The following is a 25,328-nucleotide window of genomic DNA, read 5'->3' as shown; positions in this document are numbered from 1 at the left end:
TCACAGTGCCTGGTGGATATCTTCTGACCGTAGCACTTTATAGACAACCCAGTAGAAGATGTTGAAGATGAGGAAAGTGAAAGGGAAGACAGCACGGGAAATGGTGTCAATCCTCTTGGCCTGGTCCACGTAGAGTTTTCGCATGGTTTCTCCTTCCCTTAGAAGTGGGGCTGGAGGTTGGGGGCTATAAATGCCAGAACCTTCCATTGGACCTCCATCCCTTGCCTGCAGGCAGTGGCCCAGGCCATAGCCACGGAAATAAAAGCGACTTTCACGGATGATATCTTCTTCCTGGAATTACATGGAAGAAAAGGCAGAATTTGAGGTCACAGTTCTAATGTAGAAGAATAGAGACCACACCACACAAGTATCTCGGGTGATGCTATGCAGACAGGGTAGGTGGATACACAGGCTCATTGCATGCTTTTTTATGGTCACAAAACTACTCACGAGATAGATGTACGCTAAGCAGCTACACGTGGTACGTATGGTATAAGTTTATGATTCCATTTGCAGATAAGCCTTGAGCTGCCTTTTTAAAATGCGTAACATCATTTAGAGCCATCTAAAACCCAGGAAAGTGCCAACTCACTGTGAGAGGCACATCTCAATGTCAAGTTATCTCTGACTGGTAATAAACAGAATAAAGAGAACAATGAAACCTTTAGAAAGCACAGCTGAGATAGTTAGACTTGGAAACTTGACTTTAATGACTTCCAAAAGCTGAAGAATTATGTCTCCTTGTACATAGTATCTTTAAAAAAATGTTTATCTCTGAAAATTCCAAAAGTTTTAAATAACCTAGTGGGTTATCCGAATCAGGGTAAAGCTGATTATGCTCTTGCAGATGTGTGTACTTCTAGGGTAACATTTATTACCCAATACACATTCCATTCATGTGCAGTACATGAATTCTGATGAACACATTAACATTGAAGAGGTAAATTTTATCTAAGCATTATGTAATGTAGCAGATTACACAAAGTTCATTTGTCCAATAAAAATGACAACTGACAACCTTAAGTAGCTACAACACAGCTGGGAGTCAGGAGGTAAGGCCAGAAAGATAGGTGGATAGAGACCTAGAGAGAGATGGAGAGGGAGAAAGAGAGGAAAAAGAAGAGAGAGAGAGAGCCAAAGCTCCCGAGTGATCAATAGAACTTTAGGTTAGATGCACAATACTGGATGCTTGGGGCTGGTGCACTGGGACGACCCAGAGGGATGGTACGGGGAGGGAGTAGGGAGGAGGGTTCAGGATGGGGAACACGTGTATACCTGTGGCGGATTCATGTTGATATATGGCAAAACCAATACAATATTGTAAAGTTAAAAATTAAAAAAAAATTAAAAAAAAAAGTCTTTCAGGGCCTAACTCAGAGCCTATTTATTGTTGGTTTCTACAATGGCAACCCACTCCAGTATTCTTGCCTGGAGAATCCCAGGGACGGGGGAGCCTGGTGGGCTGCCGTCTAGGGGGTCACACAGAGTCGGACACGACTGAAGTGACTTAGCAGTAGCACACAACCTCAACCCCATTTTATCTCCTTCTAAAGGACACACTGCCATCACAAGTGGTGGTTCACAACCTGGAAATTAGACCTAGGACAGGTAAGTATATACTACAACCTAGGAATACTTCATTCAAAGATGGTTATAATTTTTTAAAGTATCAATGTTTATAGCAGTAAAAGCTTCAGCTATGTAAGAAATAACCTCTTCTGGGATGGTACCAACTATCTTCTCAGTTTGCCCAGAATTGCGGTCTTCCTGATACTTAGGACTTTCAGTACTAAACAGAATAAGGCACATGTATATATTGAATGGACATGACAGATATACATAAAACGTAGATAAAGTAGATTTTACACATGCTATGCAGTTAGAAGGACATCATAGGGTCTTTATCCTGGGACCTCTATAATTATATAGTAACCCATTTAAAAGTGGCTTCATCAATGAGATGTTAGTGTGGTTGGTCCCATTAATCCTTGATTATGATAACACTAGAAGGCCTAGCCTGTCACTGGGCATCAGAGGTAGACAAGCTCAGGTCAGAGATTTGTCAACAGATCCTATCTCTTTCTCTGCCTGCTGCAGGCTCATACATGGGAAAGGACATCAGTCTGGCTCACCGCTGTGTCCCCAGTGCCTAGCACAGTGCTGGCATCTGATAGGCACCCAGTAGATGTTAGTTGAATGAATGAATGGACTGATGAGCCACATGCGGAATACAGGACAGGGAATGGCTTTGTTCTCATGAAGCCAGCATCCTCTCAGGATCTCAAACTGAAGAGTCTACTCAGAAGAGAATCTTAGCTACAGAGTGCCTGGCAGAAAAAACAATTGCTTCTTGCCCTACCTCTGCACAATGGCCTGAGGCCCCTTAAAAAGAATGGCATAGTTGGCATAGGGAAAGGTCTCTCTAAGTCTGCCCACCAGACAGCCTTGCTACCCAATCCTTGATTTTGCCAGCCTCTGTGAAGAGAGTTGTACATGTGTGCATGCATGCTAAGTCAGTTCTGTTATTCCTGACTCTTTGCAACCCTATGGACTGTAGCCCACCAGGCTCCTCTGTCCCTGGGATTCTCTAGGCAAGAATACTGGAGTGGGTAGCCGTTCCCTTCTCCAGGGGATCTTTTCCACCCAGGGCTTGAACCTGTGTCTCCTGTGACTGATGCATAGCAGATGGATTCTTTACCCCTGAGCCATCAGGGAAGCCCTGTACATGTGTAGGCCAGAGGCAATTCACCCTTGTGGTGGTGCTTTGACCCTGAGTTGTCGTGATGGGGAGACCTCAGCTCTTTCGTTTAAGTTCTTTATACAACCTATCACCATAGGCCTTGGCTCACTTCACCTGTATTCTGTAGTTCATTTTCACACTGTTTCTTCATGACAGGTTGTGCTGGATCCATTTTATGGATGAAGAACCAAAGGTAAACAAAATTTCTCCCAAGTAAGTGAAAAATGTCCCTTGGACTGCAAGGAGATCAAACCAGTCAATCCTAAAGGAAATCAGTCCTGAATGTTCACTGGAAGGACTGATGCTGAAGCTGAAACTCCAATACTTTGGCCACCTGATGCAATGAACTGACTCCTTGGAAAAGACCCTGATGCTGGGAAAGACTGAAGGCAGGAGGAGAAGGGGACAACAGAGGATGAGATGGTTGGATGGCATCACCAACTCGATGGACATGAGTTTGAGTAAGCTCCAGGAGTTGGTGATGGACAGGGAAGCCTGGTGTGCTGCAGTCCATGGGATCGCAGAGAGTCAGACATGACTGAGTGAGTGAACTGAAGTGAAAAATGAGGGAGTAAATAAAATGAAGTTTTCTTTTGCTTTCCAGTTCAGAGTCCCTCAGACTCCCTGTTCCCCATTGCTCATCCTAATCCCTGTAGATCTCGAGCTAGAGGATAAAAGCATGGAATGTATTTGTTTGCAAAAAGCTCTGAAAGAGAAAGTTAAATCCAACTTTTGCTATTTCTGTTTCTATAGATCTAATTATTTTCCCTTTTCTCCAATCACAGTAAACCTAAAGAGAATTTTTTGGAACTATTTTTCAAGCTGGACAAAGCTGTTTCCCACAGGAGAGGTAAAAAATGGCCAATAGTATAAGTCACCCTGGGCTCTTTAAAAAAACTTTTTTTTTTAACATATTGTACTTGTAGTTGGGGTAGCAAAGATGAGTGGACTAAAATTCAAGGGTGAGGGTCCTGAATTTGGGTATTGCTTATTTAGGCCACATTCAGAGGTGTGTGCGTGTTTGTGCGTGTGTTGGGGAGGGACAGTGGAGGGTTAAACTCCACTTTGTGGCTTTCATGCTTCCCAGGTGGCGCTAGTGGTAAAGAATCTGCCTCCCAGGGCAGGAGACACGAGAGACACGGTTGGATCCCTGGGTCAGAAAGATCCTCCTGGAGAAGGAAATGGCAACCCACTCTAGTATTCTTGCCTGGGAAATCCCACGGACAGAAGAGCCTGGCAGGCTACAGTCCATAGGGTCGCAAAGAGTCGACATGACGGAGCACACTAAACATACTTGTGGCTTCCATGGCTGTTGAAATGGAGCATTTTTGTGGCAGATATCTATAGGGGAGGAGGGCTGGGGAACTAGAGAGGAAAGATATTCCAAAATCAAGCGGGGATGGGAATGCACAGTGTGGGAGATGAGTTGTGAAGATGGGAAGGATGGATCGATACTGAGTGATGTATATTGAAGTGAGGAGAGGAGATTGGAGAATGGGGAAGGGTCCTGGGAGATGGAAAGAGGCAAGCAGGGTTCTGGGACCAAGTTCCTGAGAGGATTGGGCAGTATTTTAAATTTCTTCCATTTCTCAAGTTATTCTGTTGATAATGGTAAAGCTTTTTCCTCTGTCCATCTTGAAAGAGAGCCTTTGCCAATAAGTCTGCAAAGATTGGCGGACTGGATTCTGTGGCTGCTGTGTCCAGAACCTAGTGCCAGGGCCTGTTGAGGTTATAAAAAATGAGAAACAGACCCTTCTGTGTGAGGCTTCTAGACTAGCTAAGAAGACAAAGCAGAAATGTCTAGGAAAAAAATAAGCTATCTTAGACTGTGACATGGAAGGAGACCACTACAAAGTGCAAATGGATGGTTGAGATTTGGGATTTGAGAAGAACAAGATGAAGTCTGGAGCTTGATGAACAGCTGGCTGACTTCTGGAATACTCCTAACTTGCTCTTGGCTAAGGGATCCTTGAAAATCCTACGGAGTCTCTCTCTCCCTTAAGAGGGCTCCTCTCAGACTGAAAATCGCTTCTCTAGCTGGAATAGCAGGGTCCAGAGAGAGGTTCTAGAAATGAATCAACCCCGTATCAACTTTTTCAGCCCACTCACTGACCTCCAGGATTTGGCTACATTTCTTCTGGGATAGCAATGACTGTAGGAAACTCAAAAAGGGACAGAACTAATGATACAGGTAATGGTTTTCAGGTTTTATCTACATTAATCAAAAGCCTGGGCCACTTTGAGGCAGGATCCAGGTGCCTAAGCAGGGCCCAGGCTACTGTTATAACTATGTAATAATTGAGCACTGATTATGACAGGCTTCATTATGAGGTCAGGATCACCCTGTATATGACCAGGAGGGGAAGGCTGTGGGCAGTTGGAGGTTGGAGAGGTGCAGGGAAGGAGGTGGGACAAGTGTCACCCTGGAGTAGTTCTACAGCGACTACAGCAGTCTTCTGTTACCAGGACACCAGTAGAGGCAATTTAGCTGGGAAAAGAAGTCTGGAACGGGTTGGCAGACTGTTCTTTTCTAAGGTAAGCATGGAGAAGGCACCAAGATTAAAACCCCTATAAAGATAAGATTTGGGTACCTGTGGGCAGGTTTGACACAACTAAGGAGGTGGGATCAGTTAACTTACAAAAGGGTGCATCTACTTTTCTTGCCCTTCTGCCAAATCCATATGTTTTTCCCCTGAGCCTCTGCCTAGGATGCTGCTGCTGGATAGGAAAGGCTTTTAGGACTCTTGATCGGTCCTAGTCAAGGAGGTGCAGTTGTGGATCACTCCACTAGAGGGCGTGCTTCCCAGGCCGCAACTCAAGGACTGAAGCCGGGGAAAAAATTGATGAATACCGACGAACCACTAGATGAGACAAGAACACTGCCCTCAGCAGAAAGGGACCTTAGCAAGGAACATGAAATCCCGGAGGTAGCTTTTGAGATATTTTTAGTGCAGACATATGGTAAGGGTACTCCAGGAGCAGCTGAAATGGGAGGTGGGGCTGTTAGGAAGAGAGAAGAACCTTAGAGTTAGAGTGGCCCCAACAAGCTAGAGCCAGTTTGCTTAGATAGATCATTGTTTTCTTTCCCCACCCAGAGATCATATGTGCTTTAGTGCCTCCAGATTAGGCAGTAAACAGGGAGTTGGAGCTCAGGATAGGCCAGAACTCGGTGTGTCTGATGATTAAGTGAACCTTATGTAGCTCAGCAAAGGCGTTTAGTTTTGCTCATAACTGGGCACTTCCTTCTGTGACAGTGGCCCAGGCACTTCTGTTGTCATGACAGTGTACCTAGCACCTATTGTCTGGGCAATGGGGTGGGGGGGAGGATGCGCTGCCTCTGTTGTCATGAGGACAAGATCCCTACCTACTCTGCTTCCCCAGGTGATCACAAACAAGAATGAGAGAAAATAACAACTCATGCCTAACGAATCTGATGCACCCAATGGAGACCAAGGCGAAGAAATGAAAGAGCCAGAAGATGCAAGTGGTAGTGTTTCAATTCCAGCTTAGTTATGGTGGGGACCCTTTATAATGCTCCCCTAGAAAGGCACAATGCCTGACTTGAATTCTTAACCACCAATCAGTATACGACAACCTGGGATACCTTCCTCCTGGGTGGGAGGAGAGTCAGGAGCAACCACTACTAATTCTCAAAGCAATCTCGTGGTAAGTCAGTCGATAAGGTTCTAATATTGGCTAATACATTGGCAGTGCTTACTATGCAGGGGAATCTGTCCATGCCCTTAATTTACTCTGCTAGACTGCCCTACAGGAATGAATGTCCCATTGGACAGATAAAGAAATGGAATCAAAAAGGTTAAAGTACTTAGCTTATTTGTGACCAGCCTGGGACTAGAATCCAGGGTTCCTGACTGCCTGTCTAGTCCTTGCGGTCTAGATTGAGTCTTGGCTTTGGGGAGGAGTAGCAGGAAGGAAGGAGTCCAAAGGAGAAAGGAAGTGGGCTCCTCCCTAGTTGTGCTCACCATGCGGTGGCGCCTCTGCCTTCTTCGAAGTCGAATGAATTCCTTATGCTGACGAGAGACAAAATTGACAGCAGCGTACTCCAGCAGGGCAGCAAACACAAAGAGCAGGCACACGGCCATCCAGATGTCGATTGCCTTCACATAGGACACCTGCAACATCCATCAGTGGAAGAGTCAACCTTCCTCGAGTCCTTTCACGGCCTCTTTAGTGGGTTACCAGCCTGCATCAGCTGCCTGCTATTCTGCAGCTTTATCCTGAATTTCTTCTCGTGTTTAAAGAAGCTTCCCTTGATATGTCCCATTATCTGAAGGACTATGTCAAAAAGATCAGACCACCCATCATGCTTCACCCCTCTGCCCTCTTCACCCTCCACTTCCAGCTACTTTTCCTGCCTATACTTCTTTTCCTTCCTTTCTTTCTCCTTTTTGAACTTCTGCTTCTGCTTCTTATTGTCCTTTTCATTCTTATCCTCTTCTGATTCTTTTCTTTGCATAAAAAGCAATGAACATGAATGCTGGATTTCTTTGCCTTCTGTTCTGTCCTAGGATAACACAGCTGTGGTGGTAATTGGGCAGGGTGTGTTATTCATAAGTGAGACATATGAGGACATTCGAGGCCTAGAAGGGAAAAGTCTTAGCCAAGATTACCCAGTGAGAAGATGGCACTAGGGCTTAAGGATTCTGGGCATCAATTCAGTGATGCTGTGAATTACCTAGGTTGAAGTCTCAATACCAGACTATGAGTTCCTTCCTTTCCTTCCTCCATGTCTATTCTTCCTTTGATCCTATGATTTTTCCCTGCCATTCTTTGCAAGAGACCCTGGTGAGGATTTGAAATGAGTGGAGAGCAGGGGCCTCATCTCTCACAATGAAAAGCAGAACAGGGTAGGGATCCCAATGGGGTGCACCATCCACCCCCTGCTATGGATGTTTCTGTCATTTCAAGAATGCTGGCTTCTGCCTATCCAGTCCCTAGTGGTCTCCTTTACTACCTGCCTTGGTAGCTTTCAGGTACCATCAGCCCTCTGTATCCATGGGTTCTGCATTTGAGGATACAGAGGGCCAAATGTAAGGGACTTGAGCATCTGCTGATTTGGGTATCTGCAAGGAATCCCAGAAGCAATCCCCCAAGGGCACTTGAGAGATAACTGTACTTTTCTCTCCCATTTCCTTTGTGAAGATTAAATGCTCACTTCTCTTGAAACAGGGTTGTGGCTGGGTGGGACCAGAGGGGAGGGCAGAACTCAGGTTTATGAAGTCCTTCCACTTCCTCAATCAGATCACCTCCTTACAAAGTTTTGAGTGGCTAAGCTCACCTTATGCGGTTCCCCAGCAGGAGTAGGATTCATGACAGGCAACTTCTTTCACCAGCCTCTGCTATGTTGGACATTGAGGATGTTGCACACTCCAGGTAAGGAGCAGGTCTCACAAAATCTTCCACCTCAGTAGCTCTTAATCAGGGCTGACTCCCACACCCATCTCCCCGCCCCACCCCCGACCAGGGGCATTTTGAAATGTCTGGAGACATTTTTGGTCACACAATTTTAGGGTGGTGCCAGCAACTGGCTTCTAGAGGCCAGGGATGCTGCTAATATCCTACAGTGCACAGGACACCACCCTTCCACCAACTCACACAGCAAAGAAAAATGATCTCAACCAAAATGATGATAGTGCTAAGTTGGAGAAACTCTGCTCTATTTCTTTAAGGGCAGTTCTATTGAGATGATAGTGGTGGGTTGCTAGGCAACCCTGATTAAGCATCCCTTGGTGTTTCTACTTTGCCACCTACAAAGAGGGCCTCCTATTTCATTTACCATCTCCCAGTCCCACTGTGCCCCCAGGGATGTTAAGTAAGTGCTATGAAAATCCACAATGAGGTAATGACAGGGGAGGTCCATGAAGGACTTTGGATCATCAAAAGAAAAGGACGTCTTAAGAAGCAGGAAGAAAGTCTTGTTAACAATAAGTGTCAACAATGCACCTTAAATATCTCTGGAAATCATCCACTCACTATCCTGGCTCATCTGAAGAATTGCAACAGCTTCCTAAACAATCTCCCTGCATCTCTGCTGGCCACTTACAATCTATTCTTCAAACAACAGCCAGAATTTTGTTTTCAAAATGTAAGTTTGATCATATCACTCCTCTGCTTACAACCCTTCAGTGGTTCTCCACTATCCTTCTGATATAGGCAGTGCTCCCCTCGGCATGACACCTAGCTCCTGCCTACTTTTTCAGCTTTACCTTGTCCCTTGCAATCTATGACCCTGCCATGCTGATCAATTTCAGTTGTCTCCCAAGGGGATCATCTCTTTCTGTGTGTCTCTCCTTCACCTTGATGATTTTTACTTAAATGTCCACTTTAGATACCATATCCTCTGAGAAGTCTTCCCTAATCATGCGGGTATGGGTTGATTGCCCCTACTGGATGTGCTCAGGTTACCTGCACCTGAGCATCCATCAAATATACCTGGCTCTTTCCTTCACTAGATTGTAAGCTCTTCAGTGGCAAGGACTATTTCTATCATGTTCGCTGTTCTATCTCCAGTGCCTAGCTAAGAGCTTGGCACATAGTAAGTATCTTTTGAATTAATGAATAGGTGGATGGTGTATTTGTCTCTGCTAGTTCTGTTTGCCCTCTTAGCCTTCTTTGTTACTACCTGCCCCAAGAGCTGTGAGCCATTTAGATGACAGGATTTTGAAAGAATTGGGTTCCTCTTCCCTGTTTCAACTTTAGGTCTAATCTGTCAGTCTCTAGTAGAAACTTCCATTAAGCCCTTCCATTATACACTGAACCAACTGGAAGTTGTACAGATCAAGAGCCTGGCAAAGAGACAATGATGGGTGCCTTTTGGAGCCCTAGCCCTCATAAAGGCAAAGATGGAATGGCTTCCAGTAGCATGGGAAACGGCCATCCCAGTTGAGTTCCCTTACAAAGTGACCCTTGGCTGCTCTTATCCTGGACACTAGAATAGTATTGGGGGTGAGATTGCTGTTGCTTTCAAAAGCCCCTGATCTGGCCCCACATTTTCCCTTGGGGCTCCCATGAAATCTAATGTTACACAAACTCAAGAGTGAGCAGAAGCTCTCTGACTTAGTCCCTTGCTCTGTGGGGCTGGCCAATGAAACTTTTTAGTTTAGGGTCTATGCCTGCGTACTTTGCCATTGGCCAATGAGGACAAGAAAAGGTCATCAACATAGAGAACAGACTTATGGTTGCCAAAAGGGAGGTGGTGGGGTAGGGAAGGACTGGGAGTTTGGGATTAGTGGATACAAACGGGTATATATAGCATGGATAAACAACAAGATCCTATTGTATAGCACAGGGAACCATATTTAGTATCCTGTGATAAACCATAATGGAAAAGAATATAAAGAAGAATGTCTATATATGTATAACCTAGTCACTTTGCTGTATAGCAGAGGTTGGCACAACATTGTAAATCAACTATACTTCAATTTTTATATATATATATATATATATATATATATAAAAGGTCATCAAAATCTGATGAGAAGGTACCAAATACCACCCCCCCCCAAACCAAACAAAACCAAACAATCCTCCAATAAAGTACATTCTTTCTATATGAGAAAACAGAATGATTCCTGGGAGCAGATGGATGGTGTTTGCTCACAGGAGGGGACTGGAGAAAGGAGTTCTCTCAGCAAGAATAAGGCATAAACTGAAGCAACTCCCTGAGTTAGAGGAGAATCTCCTTATATGGCAGCGGCAATAAACTAGGGCAGGGTTCTTAGGTCTGAACTACTTTTCTTCCTCTGGTCTTCATGCAAGGCCACTACCACAGCCTCACCTGGCCCTGTAGGCTTCAACTAAGCCCAGTCTGCCTCTCACAGCCTCTTCAATATCCTTGACATTTAGAAAACACACTTACAGGCCTACCTCAGAGATGTTGTGGGTTTAATTCCAGATCACTACAATAAAGCAAATAGCACAAATCTTTTGGTTTCCCAGTGCATGTAAAAGTTACGTTTACAATACACTGTAGTCTAGTAAGTGTGCAATAGCATTATGTCTAAAAAGACTATATGTATACTTTAATTTAAAAATACTTTATTGCTAAAAAGATGGTAGCCATCATTTAACAACTCAGGGTTGCCACAAACCTTCAATTTGTGGGGGGAAAAAAAGCAGATCTGCAAAGCACAATAAAATGAAGTGCCATAAAATGAGATATGCTTGTATAGGAAATTATCTCTGACAATTTTCCCTGTGACACGATCCTAATCTCAGCTTTGTCACTGTCTGTCCCTAGAAAAACTTAGGATCATCTCAAAGGTTTCCTGGTGATTCAAAAACAATTGAGAGCACTACCAGCTGCTTTAGGCCTAGGTCCACTACCCAGTCCTTTCCACCTAGACTCCTGATAATTATAACAATAGCTAACATTTATTGAGTGATTATTATGTGCCAAACACCATTCTCTCTGTTAATACATTATCGTATATATTTCTTGCAATAACCCTATGGAAGAGGTAATATTCCCACGTTACAGGTGAGGAGACTGAGAAGGAATTTACCTGAGATCACCATTAGCAAATGATGAGGCTGGGACTTCAATAAAAATCTACCTGTCTTAAAAAAAAACTACCTGTCTCTAATCTCCTATTCTTAACAACTATTGCCCCACCACCCCAGTATATAGGAAATTTGTAAATTTAGTCTGAGTGTCCAGATCACCCCCTGTTTAAGTCCCCAGTAAAAGTCTTCTTAGGAATAAACACTGGGAGATATAAGATCACAGGGCCTGGTTTCCAACAAAACAGAGCAAGAGGGAATATATTCACTATAACAGCCATAAAAACTGTGTTGTTTTGCTTTCCATTATTTCTCCATGGCATAGTACAGTGCCTGGTACACAGTATGTGCTCAATAAATATTTACTGAATGAATGAATTTGCTTGCTCCCTGATCATCTCAGAGCCTTGCTGACTTTAAGGACATTGAGGTGATGACCTCTAAATTCTGTTCATGAAGACATGAGGCAGGGAAAACCTGGGTCCAGTCCCATCAGCACAAATCTCTCTGTGTAATCAAAATATCACCTGGCCCTAGAAAATCTGAGTCCACTGACTTTAATTGCTATTTGCTGCCTCAAAGTTTTCTCACCCCCAAAGAAGGGACATTGTCTCTAGAGCTCTTCATGATAGTATCTGATTTCTGACATAGTGAGAAACAGACGTCAATTTAAAATCCTTGTATTTCTTTGATTGTTCCTTGTGAAGCATGACCTTGAGAAAGTCATTCTATCTCTCTGGGCTGTAATACCCTCATCTGTGCCATGAGGCAATGGGGCTTTCTACTTGCTGAGGGTCTTTTGATCTTGGACATGCTAGTATTTCCTGATGAAAGTCAAAGTCAGCACTGTCTACTCATTCCCTAGCCAGACAGCATCTGCAACCCCAGTCTTCACACTGTTTGCAATGTTATTAGCAGTGTGTTCCAGGGGAAGAGAATGCAGGACACCTGCTCTTGCTTGACGGCTCTTCTCTACTTTAAATCCAAGGAAAATAGTGGGAGGGAATGTGGGAATGAATGGGAAATGGGGAGCTCTGTGGCAAGCAAGGTCCCTGGCATGTCTCTTCACCTTAGGCAAAGAGGCCCGGGAGCCAGAGCTCTGAGTTGTCATGGTGAGCACAGTGGTGATGCCTAGGCCCACTCGGGCAGGGGCAGCATCCATGTTGATCCAGAAGGAGACCCAGGACAGGATGACGATGAGTAGGCTGGGGATATACATCTGAATCAGATAGTAGCCCATCTGTCGTTCCAGGTGAAACTTTACCTCGATGCAGGTGAATTTCCCTGCAAGGAAAGAGGTGAGGTGTCAGGCCGCAGGTCCCCAGCCAGCAGCTGAAATTGAGAGGCAGGAGTAGGGCAGCCCTATCTCTGTGGGCCAGCCTCTGGGCACCTAAGCTGGGTCAATAATTGAGCCTTTCAAAGTGGTCCCAGGTCCCAGATGTATGTTTTGATGAAGCTCTCAGAGTAGCCAACAGGGACCTGACCTCTTGCTCCAAGCACTTTAGTTGCCAGCAGAAGGCCTTCCCCATGACAGTACTGAAAGAGGATTAAGAGTGGGAGGACTCCAAAGCCAGGCTGTATGTGTTTGACTCCTGAAGCTTCTGCTCACTAACTGTGTGACCTCAGGTGAAACACCGAAGATTTTAAAGTTTCAGTTTCTTCGTCTATAAACTAGAATAACAACAATATCCATTCCATCACTGGGCAATTGTAGGAATTAAAGTTAGGTGATGCATTTGAGGTGTTGAACACATAGGCAGATGGTACTATTCTCATGATTAACAAAGCGATGAGCCTAGACTCCACTCCAATCTCAGCATCCTTGCTGGTGTGTCCTGGGACCCCTGAAGCTCTCCAGCAATGATTCACTGAGATAAACACTGCCTGTGTCTTAAGCAAGTAAGAAGAGCTGGATAGCAAATATCTGGAAACAGTGTCCAACAGAAACCAGCTCTGGACGGTGGGCAGCGAGTTCCCAGACAGCACTGGGCAGCAGCGTTCTATTCCACCAACAAAAAGTGTGTTGGCCCTGGGCACATGTACCAAAGCTCTCCTCCTCTGACAGTCACCTTCACTTTACCTTGCTTCCCACGCCCCAAGGCTAAGAAAACACTAGCTCAGAGCTTCCCCTGGCAGTAGATGCTTAGGATAACCAAGGCAAAAAGCAGAGGATACGTATGTTCTTTTATTGTGGCCTGGTCTTGCTGTTAGCAGACCTGATTCCTCAAGCTTAGTGATTTCATCAATGACTGACTAAGACTTTGTCATGTGTGTGATGCTGTGATCTCCCACTGTTGCCTGAGTCCACCTCACTTCATCCCACCCCAGGCTTCTAGCCATGAAGTGTTTTTGGTATCTGTATTTTCTTTCTTTTTTTTTTTTCTTTTTGATGATAGTGCTTTTCTTTTCCATGACAAAATGGATTATGACTTGTTTAGCATAGAAAAAATGTGAGAGGTAGAGAGGGAATAATAATATTCATAAACTGACATTTATCAAGCCCCTACTAAGTGCCTTGACTTTATATAGTTTATCTCATTTAAACCCCATAGCAACTCTTTGGGGCAGGTAAAATTATTATTTCCCATTTTACAGGTAGGGAACGGAAGCTCCTTTGAGATTATGTTTCTTGAGGGTTCCCAACTAGAAAATAGTGTGGCCAGTATTCAAACTCAGCTCTATCTGATTCCAAAGTTCTTGCTCTTATCACACTGCTTTAGAAACACTTGGTGCTATTTTCTTACAGGATTTTTTTTTTTTTCAATTACAGGATTTTTAAACAAATGCTTTTGGTTTGTTTCTTTCACCACAATAGAATCATTCTGTGTATACAACTTTAGATCTTAACCTTTTCCACTTGTATTTTCCAATGTTGATACGAGTGCCTTGAAAGCATCCTTTTAGACCTCTGGATAATACCCCAGCAAGCAGATGTGCTATGTAATTTATTTAACTTCTGCCCTATCGGTAGATATTAAGAGCAGTTCTGAGTTTTTGCCAGTATAAACAGTGACCAAGGAGCCCTCTTGGGGTCTAAAGTCAATATGATTTTTTGGAATATTTCCTTAAAATAAATTCCAAGGAGTGGAATTCCTGGATCAACAGGTAGGGACAAAATTTAGGTTCCAGACTAAAGTTTCTTAGTGTGCCCCCTGGACCACCTGCATCAGAATCTTCAGGATTCGTGTTCAAATGCAGATTTCTGGGCATCACTCCAAGCACATGTAATCAGAATCTCTGAGACGTAGAACCCAGGAATCAATATTTTAACAGGCTCTCCAGGGAAATATGATGCACACCAAAATTTGAAAACCATAAGTCTATATACAAATTGCCAGGTTTTTTTTTTCCTGAAAAAGTTTACACCAATTTCCACTCCCACCAGCATTTTCTAAGTTCAATGGCTCATTCCTCTCCCCAACTATCTGCACCCCTGCATACACAAACACATATTCATAGGCTTGCACCCAAAGCATATCAGCACACCATTGGAGGGACCCAGGATCTCCCTTCTTCAGCTTGTGGCCCCTATCTCAGCATCATAGCTCTTCACAACAGCCAAATGGTAGGTGGAAATGAGGAACCTACAGCGATTAGGGAAGCTGCAAAAGGAAGGTGCTCAAGCTGGAAAAGCAGCTGCTCTTCATTTCCTGACCCAGTTTTCACACCTGGGAAACCATGTCAGTTCATGAGACTTGGGGACTGGAGACAGTGGCAGGGGGTGTGGGCAGTAAGCCAGCTGGTGCCCTGAATTCTGTTCTCTCCTGGTTCAATGTAGTCATTGAATTCTCCCAGATGTAGAAATTCCTCACTTTCCACATGAAGTTGGCCTCAGGACAGGTGGAACACTCCTGCCACTCGCTGACACAGGCCCATTTGTTCTGCAGCATGTGATAGGGACAAGAATATGGGCTTTGGTGGTGGAACATGGGCTTTGAATTTGAAATCAGTCATTTACTAACTGTGGGACTTGGATAACTGATTCAATTTCTTAGAATCTCAGTTTTTTCTTTCTGAGAAATGGGGCTGATCACCGCTGCCATAATGAGATAAGACATATGAGAAACTTAGCACGCCATCGGGCACAGATTGGACCTTCAATAGAGGCCAGCTGCCTTGCTCCTTTCCCTCCCATTTGGAGGCCCTTTGTGCAGCCCACAGCCAGTAAGATCCTAGTTTTTTTTTACCTGTGTTGTAGTGCTTGGTACAATAGCCTAGATCCTTCTCATCCCGCAAGATAAACTGAGGCAGAGTCAACCCCTCGGCCACTTGGACAGCAGGAGCATCTTCCAGCCACTCAAACATGAGGTCATTCATGGTGTAGCCAACTGAAAGTGAAAGAGATGGCAGAGGGCTGCAGAGTGTGGGTGTTGGTTGGGGGTAGGGAGAGGATTAGAACTGGCAGGAAAGAACAGATGAGGACTAAGACCTGGGTTTTAGGAGTTTCATGCTCATCTGGGAAAGAAAAACCATTCTGAAGAGGGTACTTGATCAACTGCTTCATGTGCCCAGCCTAAGTGGGTAAATCAGGAAGACTTCAGATTCCTCTCCTACCTAGTTCTCAAGCATTAGAAAGTCCCAAAGATAAATTATTCTGACAGACCTAGAAAGCACATCAAGAGGCCTGGAAAGATGTCAAGGAACCCAGCTGGGAACCTCCTGCCCCATCTCAAACCCAGGGGAGTAAGCATGTGTACTGACCACATACCTTAAGCTGAGCCAGCCTTGGAGCTAGGGCTTCTGCCACCTCACTCCAGGGAGGAGAGAGCTATTTATACCCTGCCAGTCATGCATGGGCCAATGTGCACACCACAGACTCCTAGCCAGGGCCCTGAACTGGGGCAAACTGAGAGCTAACATCAAAAGTGCCAAGTTGCTCACGGAGAGCTAGAATTTTGTGAAGGCTCTTGCCACATAGATGACTATATGCACATGTTGGGTAGAAATGTGAGCAGAAACACAAAGGCTCACAGATGTCCAGTGTAGGGCCTTGGCCCAGAGTAGCTTTGTTACTTTAGGCCAGTCACTTCCCCTTCTCTAAAATGTTCCACTTACATTTCAGAGGAGGTAATGAGGACTTGGACGTGAAGGTGGTTTATGAACTCTAAAAAGTGGACCACATAGGACAAATTCTATCCATCACTATTACTATATGTTAGAAACAGACAGACAAGAATTTTCTGAGGATCAAATGCATAACTCCTGATCTCGCAGTCTCACTTGCCCAGGAGATGGCGAAGAAATGGACATGGGCGATGTCCAGGCTTGTCATCCTTTAGCTTCCCTGCACTTGGGACAGCTGCTGCAGGCTGTCACCCTATGCCCTTGGTAGCTCTTGGCTGACCTTGGTGCCCTGGGCACTGTCCTATGCCTAGAACTGTCCTCTCTCACTTCTCTACAAAAGTAATCTGTACACACTGCTATATGTAAAATAGATAAATAACAAGGGCCTACTGGATAGCATAGGGAGATATATTCAGTATCTTTTTATAACCTATCATGGAAAAGAATCTGGAAAATAATACATATATAATGGAATCACTTTGCTGTACACCTGAAACTAACAAAACATTGTAAATCAACTATGTGCTGTGCTGTGCTTAGTTGCCCAGTTGTGTCTGACTCTCTGCAACCCCATGGACTGTAGCCCACCAGGCTCCTCTGTCCATTCTCCAGGCAAGTATACTGGAGTGGGTTGCCATGTCTTCCACCAGGGGATCTTCCCAACCCTCAGGTCAAACTCAGGTCTCCTGCATTGCAGGTGGATTCTTTATTGTCTGAGCCACCAGGGAAGCCCAACAACACTGGCATCAGTAGCTTATCCCTTCTCCAGGGGATCTTCCCAACCCAGGAACTGAATCGGGGTCTCCTGCATTGCAGGCAGACTTTTTATGAGCTGAGCTAGCAGGGAAGTCCAAATCAACTATACTTCAATAAAAAAAAAAAAAAAAGTTGCCTATGTTCACAAAGAATCAGGGTTCAAAGACTGCCCCATCCCTGACAACTCTAGATGTGTATAGGCATCTTGAATATGTTAACTCAAAGGAAGTAAAGGTAGAATTACTGCAGGCACTGTGAGAGGGAATGTATCTCTGGACACAGGAGGTACTCCTCAAATGGCATCCAGCCCAAGCACACTGGTATATAAGGTTGGGACCTTCCCATCCCCCGGCCCTATAGGGCAGCCAGACCTGCAAATAGCCAGGGAATGGAAAAACACATTAGACTGGGTGTTCAGGAGCTCTGGCTTCTAGTCTTCCCCGGGCCAAGATCTGACTGTGTGTGTTTGGGGAAGTCCATCCCCACTCTGGGCTGCCCTTCTCCTGTCTGGAATATCATGGCATGGGGTTGACTAGTTGGTATCTCAGGCATCGCTCTGTGACTTTCTAGGGACACTTACAGCTCTCCAGCTGCATTGTGCAGGTCTGGATGTCCATGGGGAAGTTCTTGAGGTCCATCGGGCAGGACAAAATGAGAGTCAGCCTGGCAGGGACAGGAAGAAAGAAGTCAGGCTGGCTGAGTGTGGCTCAGTGCAGCACAGGGACCTCCCCCCACCCCGCAGCCTCTGCCCCTTGCCCCGAGTTCTCCTGGCCATCTACCAGCTGCACCTGATGCTGTAGAGCACGTTTCCATTCTTGAAGATGCGCAGCAACTTGTTGTCTGTGGTCACCTCGTGGAAATTGGCCCCTTTCTCATTGGCAAAGAACAGGTCTGGCTTCCAGATTGAGTCCAGCATGGAGGGATCGAGGTCCAGCGAGTCATCAGGATATTCTCGGTAGGCCAGGCGTGGATCGTTCCACTGCTGTCGCAAGAAGACATTCACCCGGTAGTCCTGGGAGGGGGCAAAGATGGGCCCATCAGAGGCAGTGTTACTGCAGGGACTAGCAAGCTTACCACAGGAGGGCCATGAGGAGGAAAATGCTGGGAACACATCTCAGGGGAAGTGCGCATTTTCCACTGGAGAAGGAGACAGGCTCGGGCTGATACGGCAAAGATGGGAAGGGAAAAGACATTTATTAAGCTCTTACTATGTGCCTGAGTCTTTGCTAAGCACTTTCTTCATATGCATCATCTTATTTAAATCTCACCTCAACCCTGAGAGGAGAGTGCTGTTATGATTCCCATTTTACAGATGAGGAAACTGAGACAAAGAGAGGTTTAAGTAAATCTGCCTAAAGTCATACAACTATTAGATGGTAGAGTCTGAGATTGAATGCAGGTTTTTCTGATTAAAAGCCTGTGCTAGTCATCACGCTATCTTCCAAACTCGACCATCTGCTGCTTAGGCTAGTCTGCCTTTAGCCACAAAAACCCTGGGCTGGGGAAAGATAAACTCCTAGTGACCGCCTTTGGACATCCCATGGCTTTAGCCATGACACTGAAACAGGGAGAGGATGGCAGAGGAAAGACTGGCTTGCTATCTGGTGGGCTTCTCCCATTCACACTAGAGAGGAAGTGGGGGGCATGGAGATGCTTTACCATGGTAGTCTCGGTGACGGAGCCAAAACTGTTGATGAAGATGTTGCAGGTCACATTCACAGGTGGGCCTAAGGGTAGCAAAGCACAGCCATATTGGTAGAGCATTCCAGGAATCTGGGAGAAGATTCCAAGACTGCCTCTCTGAACTGGAGGCCAGGGCACTGCTGGGAGAAGGCAGTGTCTGGCACACAGACCCAGGGTGATGGGGTGGGGATGCTCCTTCTGAGCTGTGAGTGCTAGACCTGTTCCCCAGCCTCCTGGCTCTAAGGTAGGCAATGGGGGTGGCTCAGTGTCCCCAAAGGGAGTGGGGAGGGGGAGGTTTTGTAGGATGAATACTTCTTACCTTTAAAATTAGGCCGAATCCTGGCATCATACCCAGATGTTCGCCCCATAAGCTTGTCCAGGAAATCAGAGGGGGACATGGGCTGGGACGCCTTGGTCCCAGGTTTGACTTCCTCTTTTGCCAAGGCCACTCTGGAGAGGAGAGAGTTAATCACTGAAATCAGTTGTGTGTGCATGTGTGCTAAGTTGCTTCCATCATGTCCAGCTCTTTGTGACCCCATGGACTGTAGCCTGGGGCTTCCCCGGTGGCTCAGCGGTAAAAGAATTCACTTGCAATGCAGAAGATGTGGGTTTGATCCCTGGGTCAGAAGATCCCCTGGAGGAGGGCAGGACAACCCACTCCAGTATTCTAGCCTGGAGAATCCCATGGACAGAGGAGCCTGGCAGACTACAGTCTGTGTGTGCTCAGTCATGTCCAACTCTTTGCAACCCCATGGACCATAGCCCACCAGTCTCCTCTGTCCATGGGATTCTCCAGGCAAGAATACTGGAGTGGGTTGTCCTGCCCTCCTCCAGGGGATCTTCCTGACCCAGGGATTGAACCCAAGTTTCTTATGTCTCCTGCATTGGCAGGCAGGTTATTTACCACCAGTACCACCTAAGAAGCTGGAGATCAGTTATATTCTACTTTATTACAGATCCTTCACTTCCCTGTTCCCACCCCACTTTGGCTGGTCTCCATATCAGTGAGGAGATTAGGAGCTGGGTTTCTGCTTGTCCCCTTGCAAATGAGAAGAACAGAAACAGCCATAAGCCAACACAGCAGCTCACTAGTCAGTCCTAGACAATTGCTTTCACATATATTAGATCTTTTTGCTCTCACAATGCTCATGTGATGGGGGCAAAAACTGTTATTTCCATTCTACAAGTGAGAAAACTCCTTCCAAAGAAGGAGTGATCTGTGGGACTGTAAATCAGTGCAGCCACTGTGAAAAACAGTATGGAGTTTCCTCAAAATATTAAAAGTAGAACTACCATATGATCCAGCAATTCTACCTCTGGGTATTTATCCCCAAGGAAACAAGATTACTATGTTAAAGAGATATTTGCACCTCTCCCATGTTCATAGCAGCATTCTTTGTAATAGCTAAGACATGGAAAGCACCCAAGTGTATATCAACAGATGAATGGATAAAGAAAATGTGATATATACATACATACACACAGTGGATGGAGAAGGCAATGGCATCCCACTCCAGTACTCTTGCCTGGAAAATCCCATGGATGGAGGAGCCTGGTAGGCTGCAGACCATGGGGTCGTGAAGAATCGGACACAACTGAGCGACTTCACTTTCACTTTTCCCTTTCATGCATTGGAGAAGGAAATGGCAACCCATTCCAGTGTTCTTGCCTGGAGAATCCCAGGGACGGGGGAGCCTGGTGGGCTGCCGTCTATGGGGTCACACAGAGTCGGACACGACTGAAGTGACTTAGCAACAGCAGCACACACAATGGAATATTACTTAGTCATAAAAAAGAAGGAAAATTCTGCCATTTGCGCAACATGGACAGACTTGGAAGGCATTATGCTAAGTCAAATAAGTCAGACGAAGACAAATGCTGTATGATCTCACATATAAACATGGAATTTAATACATAAATAATAGATAGATGGATGGATAGATAGATCAGTCAATCAACTAACCAAAAGAAGAATGACTTGCCCAAAGTCTCACAGCTGAGGCCTCATCCAGTGTTCTCTTTCTGATGGTGTCTTTTTTTTTAATATAAATTTATTTATTTTAATTGGAGGTTAATTACTTTACAATATTGTATTGGTTTTTGCCATACATCAACATGAATCCGCCACGGGTATACATGTGTTCCCCATCCTGAATCCCCCTCCCACCTCCCTTCCCATATCATCCCTCTGGGTCATCCCATCTTTTGGACTCTGATGGTGTCTTGAACACACTCAAACATGAGTGACAGAATTAATGTAGCTGTGGCCACACTTTGTACATCTGGCCTAGCCAAGGATGGGAAGGGCTCAAGGGCAACTGACACCCCTAAGAGCTGGTTTCAGTTGTTTGGCCTTCATGCTGATCTCTCAAGGGCTAGGACCCAGCTTCTGGAGAGGGCAGTTTGGCTTCTGCTCCAGCAAGAAGCTACATTCTGAGCTGGACCTCGGTCCAGGCAGCTGCAGGCAGATGAACTTGCCTTCGCAATAATATAGGCAGAAAAAAGCAGGGCTCTAGGAGCAAGGGAAAGACTCCCAGTAAAGAAGCCATGCTGTGAAAGTCAACTCCCATCTTATCTCCCTAAGAGCTTCATTTCAAGGAAGGGGCCAGTGTGCTTTGGCCTAAACTAGAGGCCAGCCCTCTTCTCCCCTGACAGGTTCTCCCATATGCCTGCTTGTCTGCTTACCAGCCAATAGCTAGACCAGGGACCAGGAGTTCAGCAAGGGCTTGAGGGCAAGGGTGGAGCTGAAGCTAGACTCTTGGCTGGGCCCTGTGCCTCCTGCTCCATCCTGCTGTCATCCCTAAAGCCAGCTCCCCTGTGCTGGGAGGTGAAGTGACTACTGTCCTGGGTCTGAGTCTCCTTTGAGCCAGTGGGCTCCTCCTTCCCAGTAAATCTATGCACCTGCCAGTGACTGATATAGTAATAAAAATAGCTGAGGCACCATGCTAAATGCTTTATCTAGTAGAGTTCTCACATGAGTCCTCTCAATAAGTACCATTATTATCCTCCTTTTATAGGTGAGGAGTGCAAGATGGAGCAATTTGTTCATGATCATACAGTTTCTAAATGGTAAAGCCAAGATTCCCACCCAGAGCTCTTGACTTCAAAACTAAGCCTATCCACAGAGGTAAAGAACAGACTTTTGGACTCAGTGGGAGAAGGAGAGGGTGGAATGATTTGAGGGAATAGTATTGAGACATATACATTACCATATGTAAAATAGATAACCAGTGGGAGTTTGATATATGACATGGAACCCAAAGCTGGTGTTCTGTGACAACCTGAAGGTGTGGGGTGGGGAGGGAGGTGAGAGGGTGTTTAGGAGGGAGGGGACACATGTATACCTATGGTTGATTCATGTTGATGTATGGCAAAAACTATCACAATATTGTAAAGTAATTATCCTCCAATTAAAATAAATTAATTAATTTAAAAAAAAACCTAAGTCTATCTACTGTAGTACTAAGATACAAGCAGCCCCAGGCAGGCTGCCAAGGAACCAGAGTTGGGGAAGGTCAGTGGCAGCCTCACTCTGACCCCTAGAGTCCTGCCTTCTCAAATCCTAAGAGCAAGAGGAAGCTCTTACCCTGGGAACAGAGGCCACCTTGGCCCTGAGCAGGGGTTGCCAGAGCAGGTGGCTTAAGCATGCTCTGAAAATCCAAGGAGGCGCTGGTGCAAGCAGAAGTCGTCCGTGGCTTCACCATGGGACGTCCACACTGGCCAGGTGCTGCTGCTGGCCGCCTGCCGTCTGCCCCCCGCCCCCAGGGAGGCCACGTGGACCTGAGTGTGGAGCAGCCAGAGCCTTGCCACCGTCCTCAGCTCCAGTCTCATGTTATCTCTCCCACTGGCCCCAGTCCCAGGACTGGCTGTGAACTCAGCTGTCTTGGGCCTCAACCCCGGTGGCAGCCCATCTTTTCCAGGGCTACCTCATTTGTGGACCTGAGAGCAGAGTCACGGTGTGTAGACTCTCCTTTCTCCCATTCATTCCTGGAAAGTTCCAAACACTGGCAGGACTCAGGAGGCTCCAGAGCTGGAAACCTTTCTCATGGAAGGCCCTGGGGTGGGGTAGGGGGGAGAACTCCAATTCTGTTATTGGGTGCCCAAATGACCTTGGCCAGGTCACCTGCCCTCTCTAGGCTTCAGTTTCCATAAGTTCAATGAAGGACTTGGGCTCAAGACTTTCTAAGGGCTAACCTTGCTCTAATCACCAAGAGGGCTTTGCTGCCACCAAAGCCTGGGCCTTAGTATAATTTCCCCTCCATCAGGGCCAGCAAATGCCAGCTGGGTGCCCCCTTCTGCCTGCATCCTCATATCAGCTCCAGCTGAGCTACCATTGCCATTCTACTTTGGGCTCCTTTTCACTCTGAAGAAGTTTATTCCCTCCCTGCCAATCCCACTGAATCCCTGCCTGCCTGCCCACTCGTGTCTGCCAGCACATGAGAAAGAGGCTCCTCAGAGGCAAGCAGTCCTGGGGTGCTCCCTGAATGAAGAGGAGGATGATATTGCGGTGGCACTCACCCACCTCCACCTTGGGAGGCACTCTTCTGACCAGTTCATCCCAGGGCACAGCCATCTTTCCTCCAGCATCCCCTGTCCACCTAGCTTCCCCTGTCCACCTAGACTGCCCCTGCCCCCTGCACCAGCTAATGAGAAAAGTGGGAATCGGTGGGGGGGGGCATTTATAGGGAGCCCAAAGCTTGTCTTGCCCCAAAGTCCAGGAAATGATGGCCACATAGCACCACTCCAGGGAGCAGCCAGGTGTTCCCTGGGCAGGGTAGGGAGAGTGCAGAGGGGCCAGCTTTGATCAGCCCGGCTTCATCCTAATGTGGTTGGGGAAAATCCTGGCTCGTTGTAACCTTTTGGGTGAGCAGCTGGCAGAGGTTGGTGTCATTTTTAAGGATTTGAGGAGCATGTGGTCAAGTTGGGAGGGAGATAGGGTTAGAGGGCAGGACAGATGGCTTCTGTTCAGGGGCTCACTCCTAGCCCCTACCCTGACCCAGGAAGCTCTCACCCATGCAGAAGCCTCCCCATCACCTCTGGGGCTTTGACATCCTTCACAAAAGGCTCCTGGGATCTCAGTGGAGGTGAGTGAGTCCGCCTCTGGAGCCATACTATCCATGGGCTTTTGGCAAACTTCAAGGAAACTCTGCCGGAGCCCCAGTTGCCCCCCTCCCCAGCCCGTGTTTGCATGCATCTCCTTCTCACCCCCACTCAGCTCACCTGAGGAGGACCTGCCCTGGCAGGGTCCAGAGGAGAAGGAAAGAGAGGGTTGCTGGAACAAGAGTTGTCATCCTGTGGGGACCCTGGAGTCCTTTTCTCAGCCTGGCTGCCAAGGTGAGAGGGGATACCCGGGGCAGGAACGCCGAAAGTACAGATCCTTCTTCCTGCTCAGGCCGCTCTCGCAGGGAACCTGAGGGGGGCCGGGCTAGGAGTGGCGTGCTCTCTCCCCACTTCTCTCTTCTTTGCCCCGTCCCTCTCAGTCAGGGGGCCAGAACTATTCCCCTGGAAGTGATCCTGACACAGATAACCCCACCGGCTCCTGCTCGAGCTCGCCTGGGGCTCCGGAGGGCCTCAGCCTGCCTGCCTGCCGGGGTGCTGAAGGAGATTCTTTTTGGGAAGCAATCACTCTCTAAACCCCGGAGAGTCTTGGAGGAGATGGGGGAGGGAGACTGTATGAAGATGTTTCCCTCCCTCCCACCTCCCCCTGAGATGCACCCTCTAGAAAGCAGCAATTTAAAGGCACAGTCGCCGGCAGCTGGAGTCGGGTTCAGAGCGAGTCCGTGTGTGTTGTGTGCCGGGGAGGAGCTTGGGCTGCCGCTGCAGCCTGGAGAGGGGCCGGAGGTGCTCTGTCCAGCTTCTAACTCTCGGGCTGGAGGAGTGCCGGCAAGCTGCCTTGCTTCCCCCACCTTCCCAGCAGTTTCCCTTTTAGCCTGGAGCCAAGCGGGGCCAAACTCTAGTCTTAATGATTTTTTGTAAGGGGGAGAAACGACCTGAGAGGGTTTAGGCAGAGCCACTGGGTATTCTCCAGGTGACAGTTTAAGGGCTGCCAGGAGGCAAGAAGGAGGAGGGGAAGGGAAGGGGCAGCTTTTCCTCAACTCTCTGGATGGAGACAGGGGGATGAATGATGCACAGGAACTTAGGAGTCTTCTTCCTATGTCTGCCTGCCTATCAGTCAGTCTGTCTGTCTGCCTACTTGCTCCATCTCCTTCATCCTTATAGTTGCACATCCTCTTTCCTGCCTACTTCCCTCCCTCAGGTCATCTCTGCTGAGCCTGTGGGCTCTCTGTAGCTCTCTGGAACCCCTCTTTCCCCAGACTGGCTAGGCTGTGAGGAGGAATAGGGCAGAAGCTGGGGCAGGGCAAGCCTGGCACACAGCAGGCTTTGTAAGCTTTGGAAGAGTCAAGGGGACCCAGAGCAATGACCTGGCACCCCCAAAGCTTAGGATGGAGGAGAGAGCTGGGGAGAGCGGACCACCCACCCCTCCTTGCTTCTCATTTGCTTACAGAGTGCGGCTGCTTGAACAGTTCTTTTCCTGTCAACCCTTCCCCAAACTTGCTCAGCA

General features: G+C 46.8%; 1 protein-coding gene across 1 annotated transcript; it reads right to left on the bottom strand.

The window, feature by feature from the left end:
* On the bottom strand, positions 1-24,057 carry LOC102272372 (glycine receptor alpha 4). Its single transcript, XM_014478182.2, has 9 exons — positions 23,987-24,057; positions 19,086-19,216; positions 18,743-18,810; positions 17,872-18,095; positions 17,664-17,746; positions 15,451-15,591; positions 12,333-12,547; positions 6,724-6,873; positions 1-291 (listed from the first exon to the last, which is right to left on the bottom strand). The coding sequence occupies exons 1-9, from the start codon at positions 24,055-24,057 to the stop codon at positions 1-3; spliced, it is 1,374 nt and encodes a 457-aa protein (XP_014333668.2).
* Between the last annotated feature and the right edge of the window lie 1,271 nt (positions 24,058-25,328).

Source organism: Bos mutus, chromosome X (assembly GCF_027580195.1).
Source record: "Bos mutus isolate GX-2022 chromosome X, NWIPB_WYAK_1.1, whole genome shotgun sequence".
In the NCBI taxonomy this organism is placed as follows: domain Eukaryota; kingdom Metazoa; phylum Chordata; class Mammalia; order Artiodactyla; family Bovidae; genus Bos; species Bos mutus.
Note: the sequence above shows the minus strand (reverse complement) of the source record. Positions and strands in the feature narration are given on the sequence as shown.

What these genes read in the sequence shown, in the direction of transcription:
- LOC102272372 (XM_014478182.2), bottom strand. Translation starts at nt 24,057, where the DNA reads ATGACAACTCTTGTTCCAGCAACCCTCTCTTTCCTTCTCCTCTGGACC. An exon ending in CCGTCACCGAGACTACCATG is followed by an intron (nt 18,096 to 18,742) that starts GTAAAGCATCTC and finishes GCCCCCTCCCAG; the next exon opens with GACTACCGGGTGAATGTCTT. An exon ending in GGCAGAGGCGCCACCGCATG is followed by an intron (nt 292 to 6,723) that starts GTGAGCACAACT and finishes ATGTAATTCCAG; the next exon opens with GAAGAAGATATCATCCGTGA.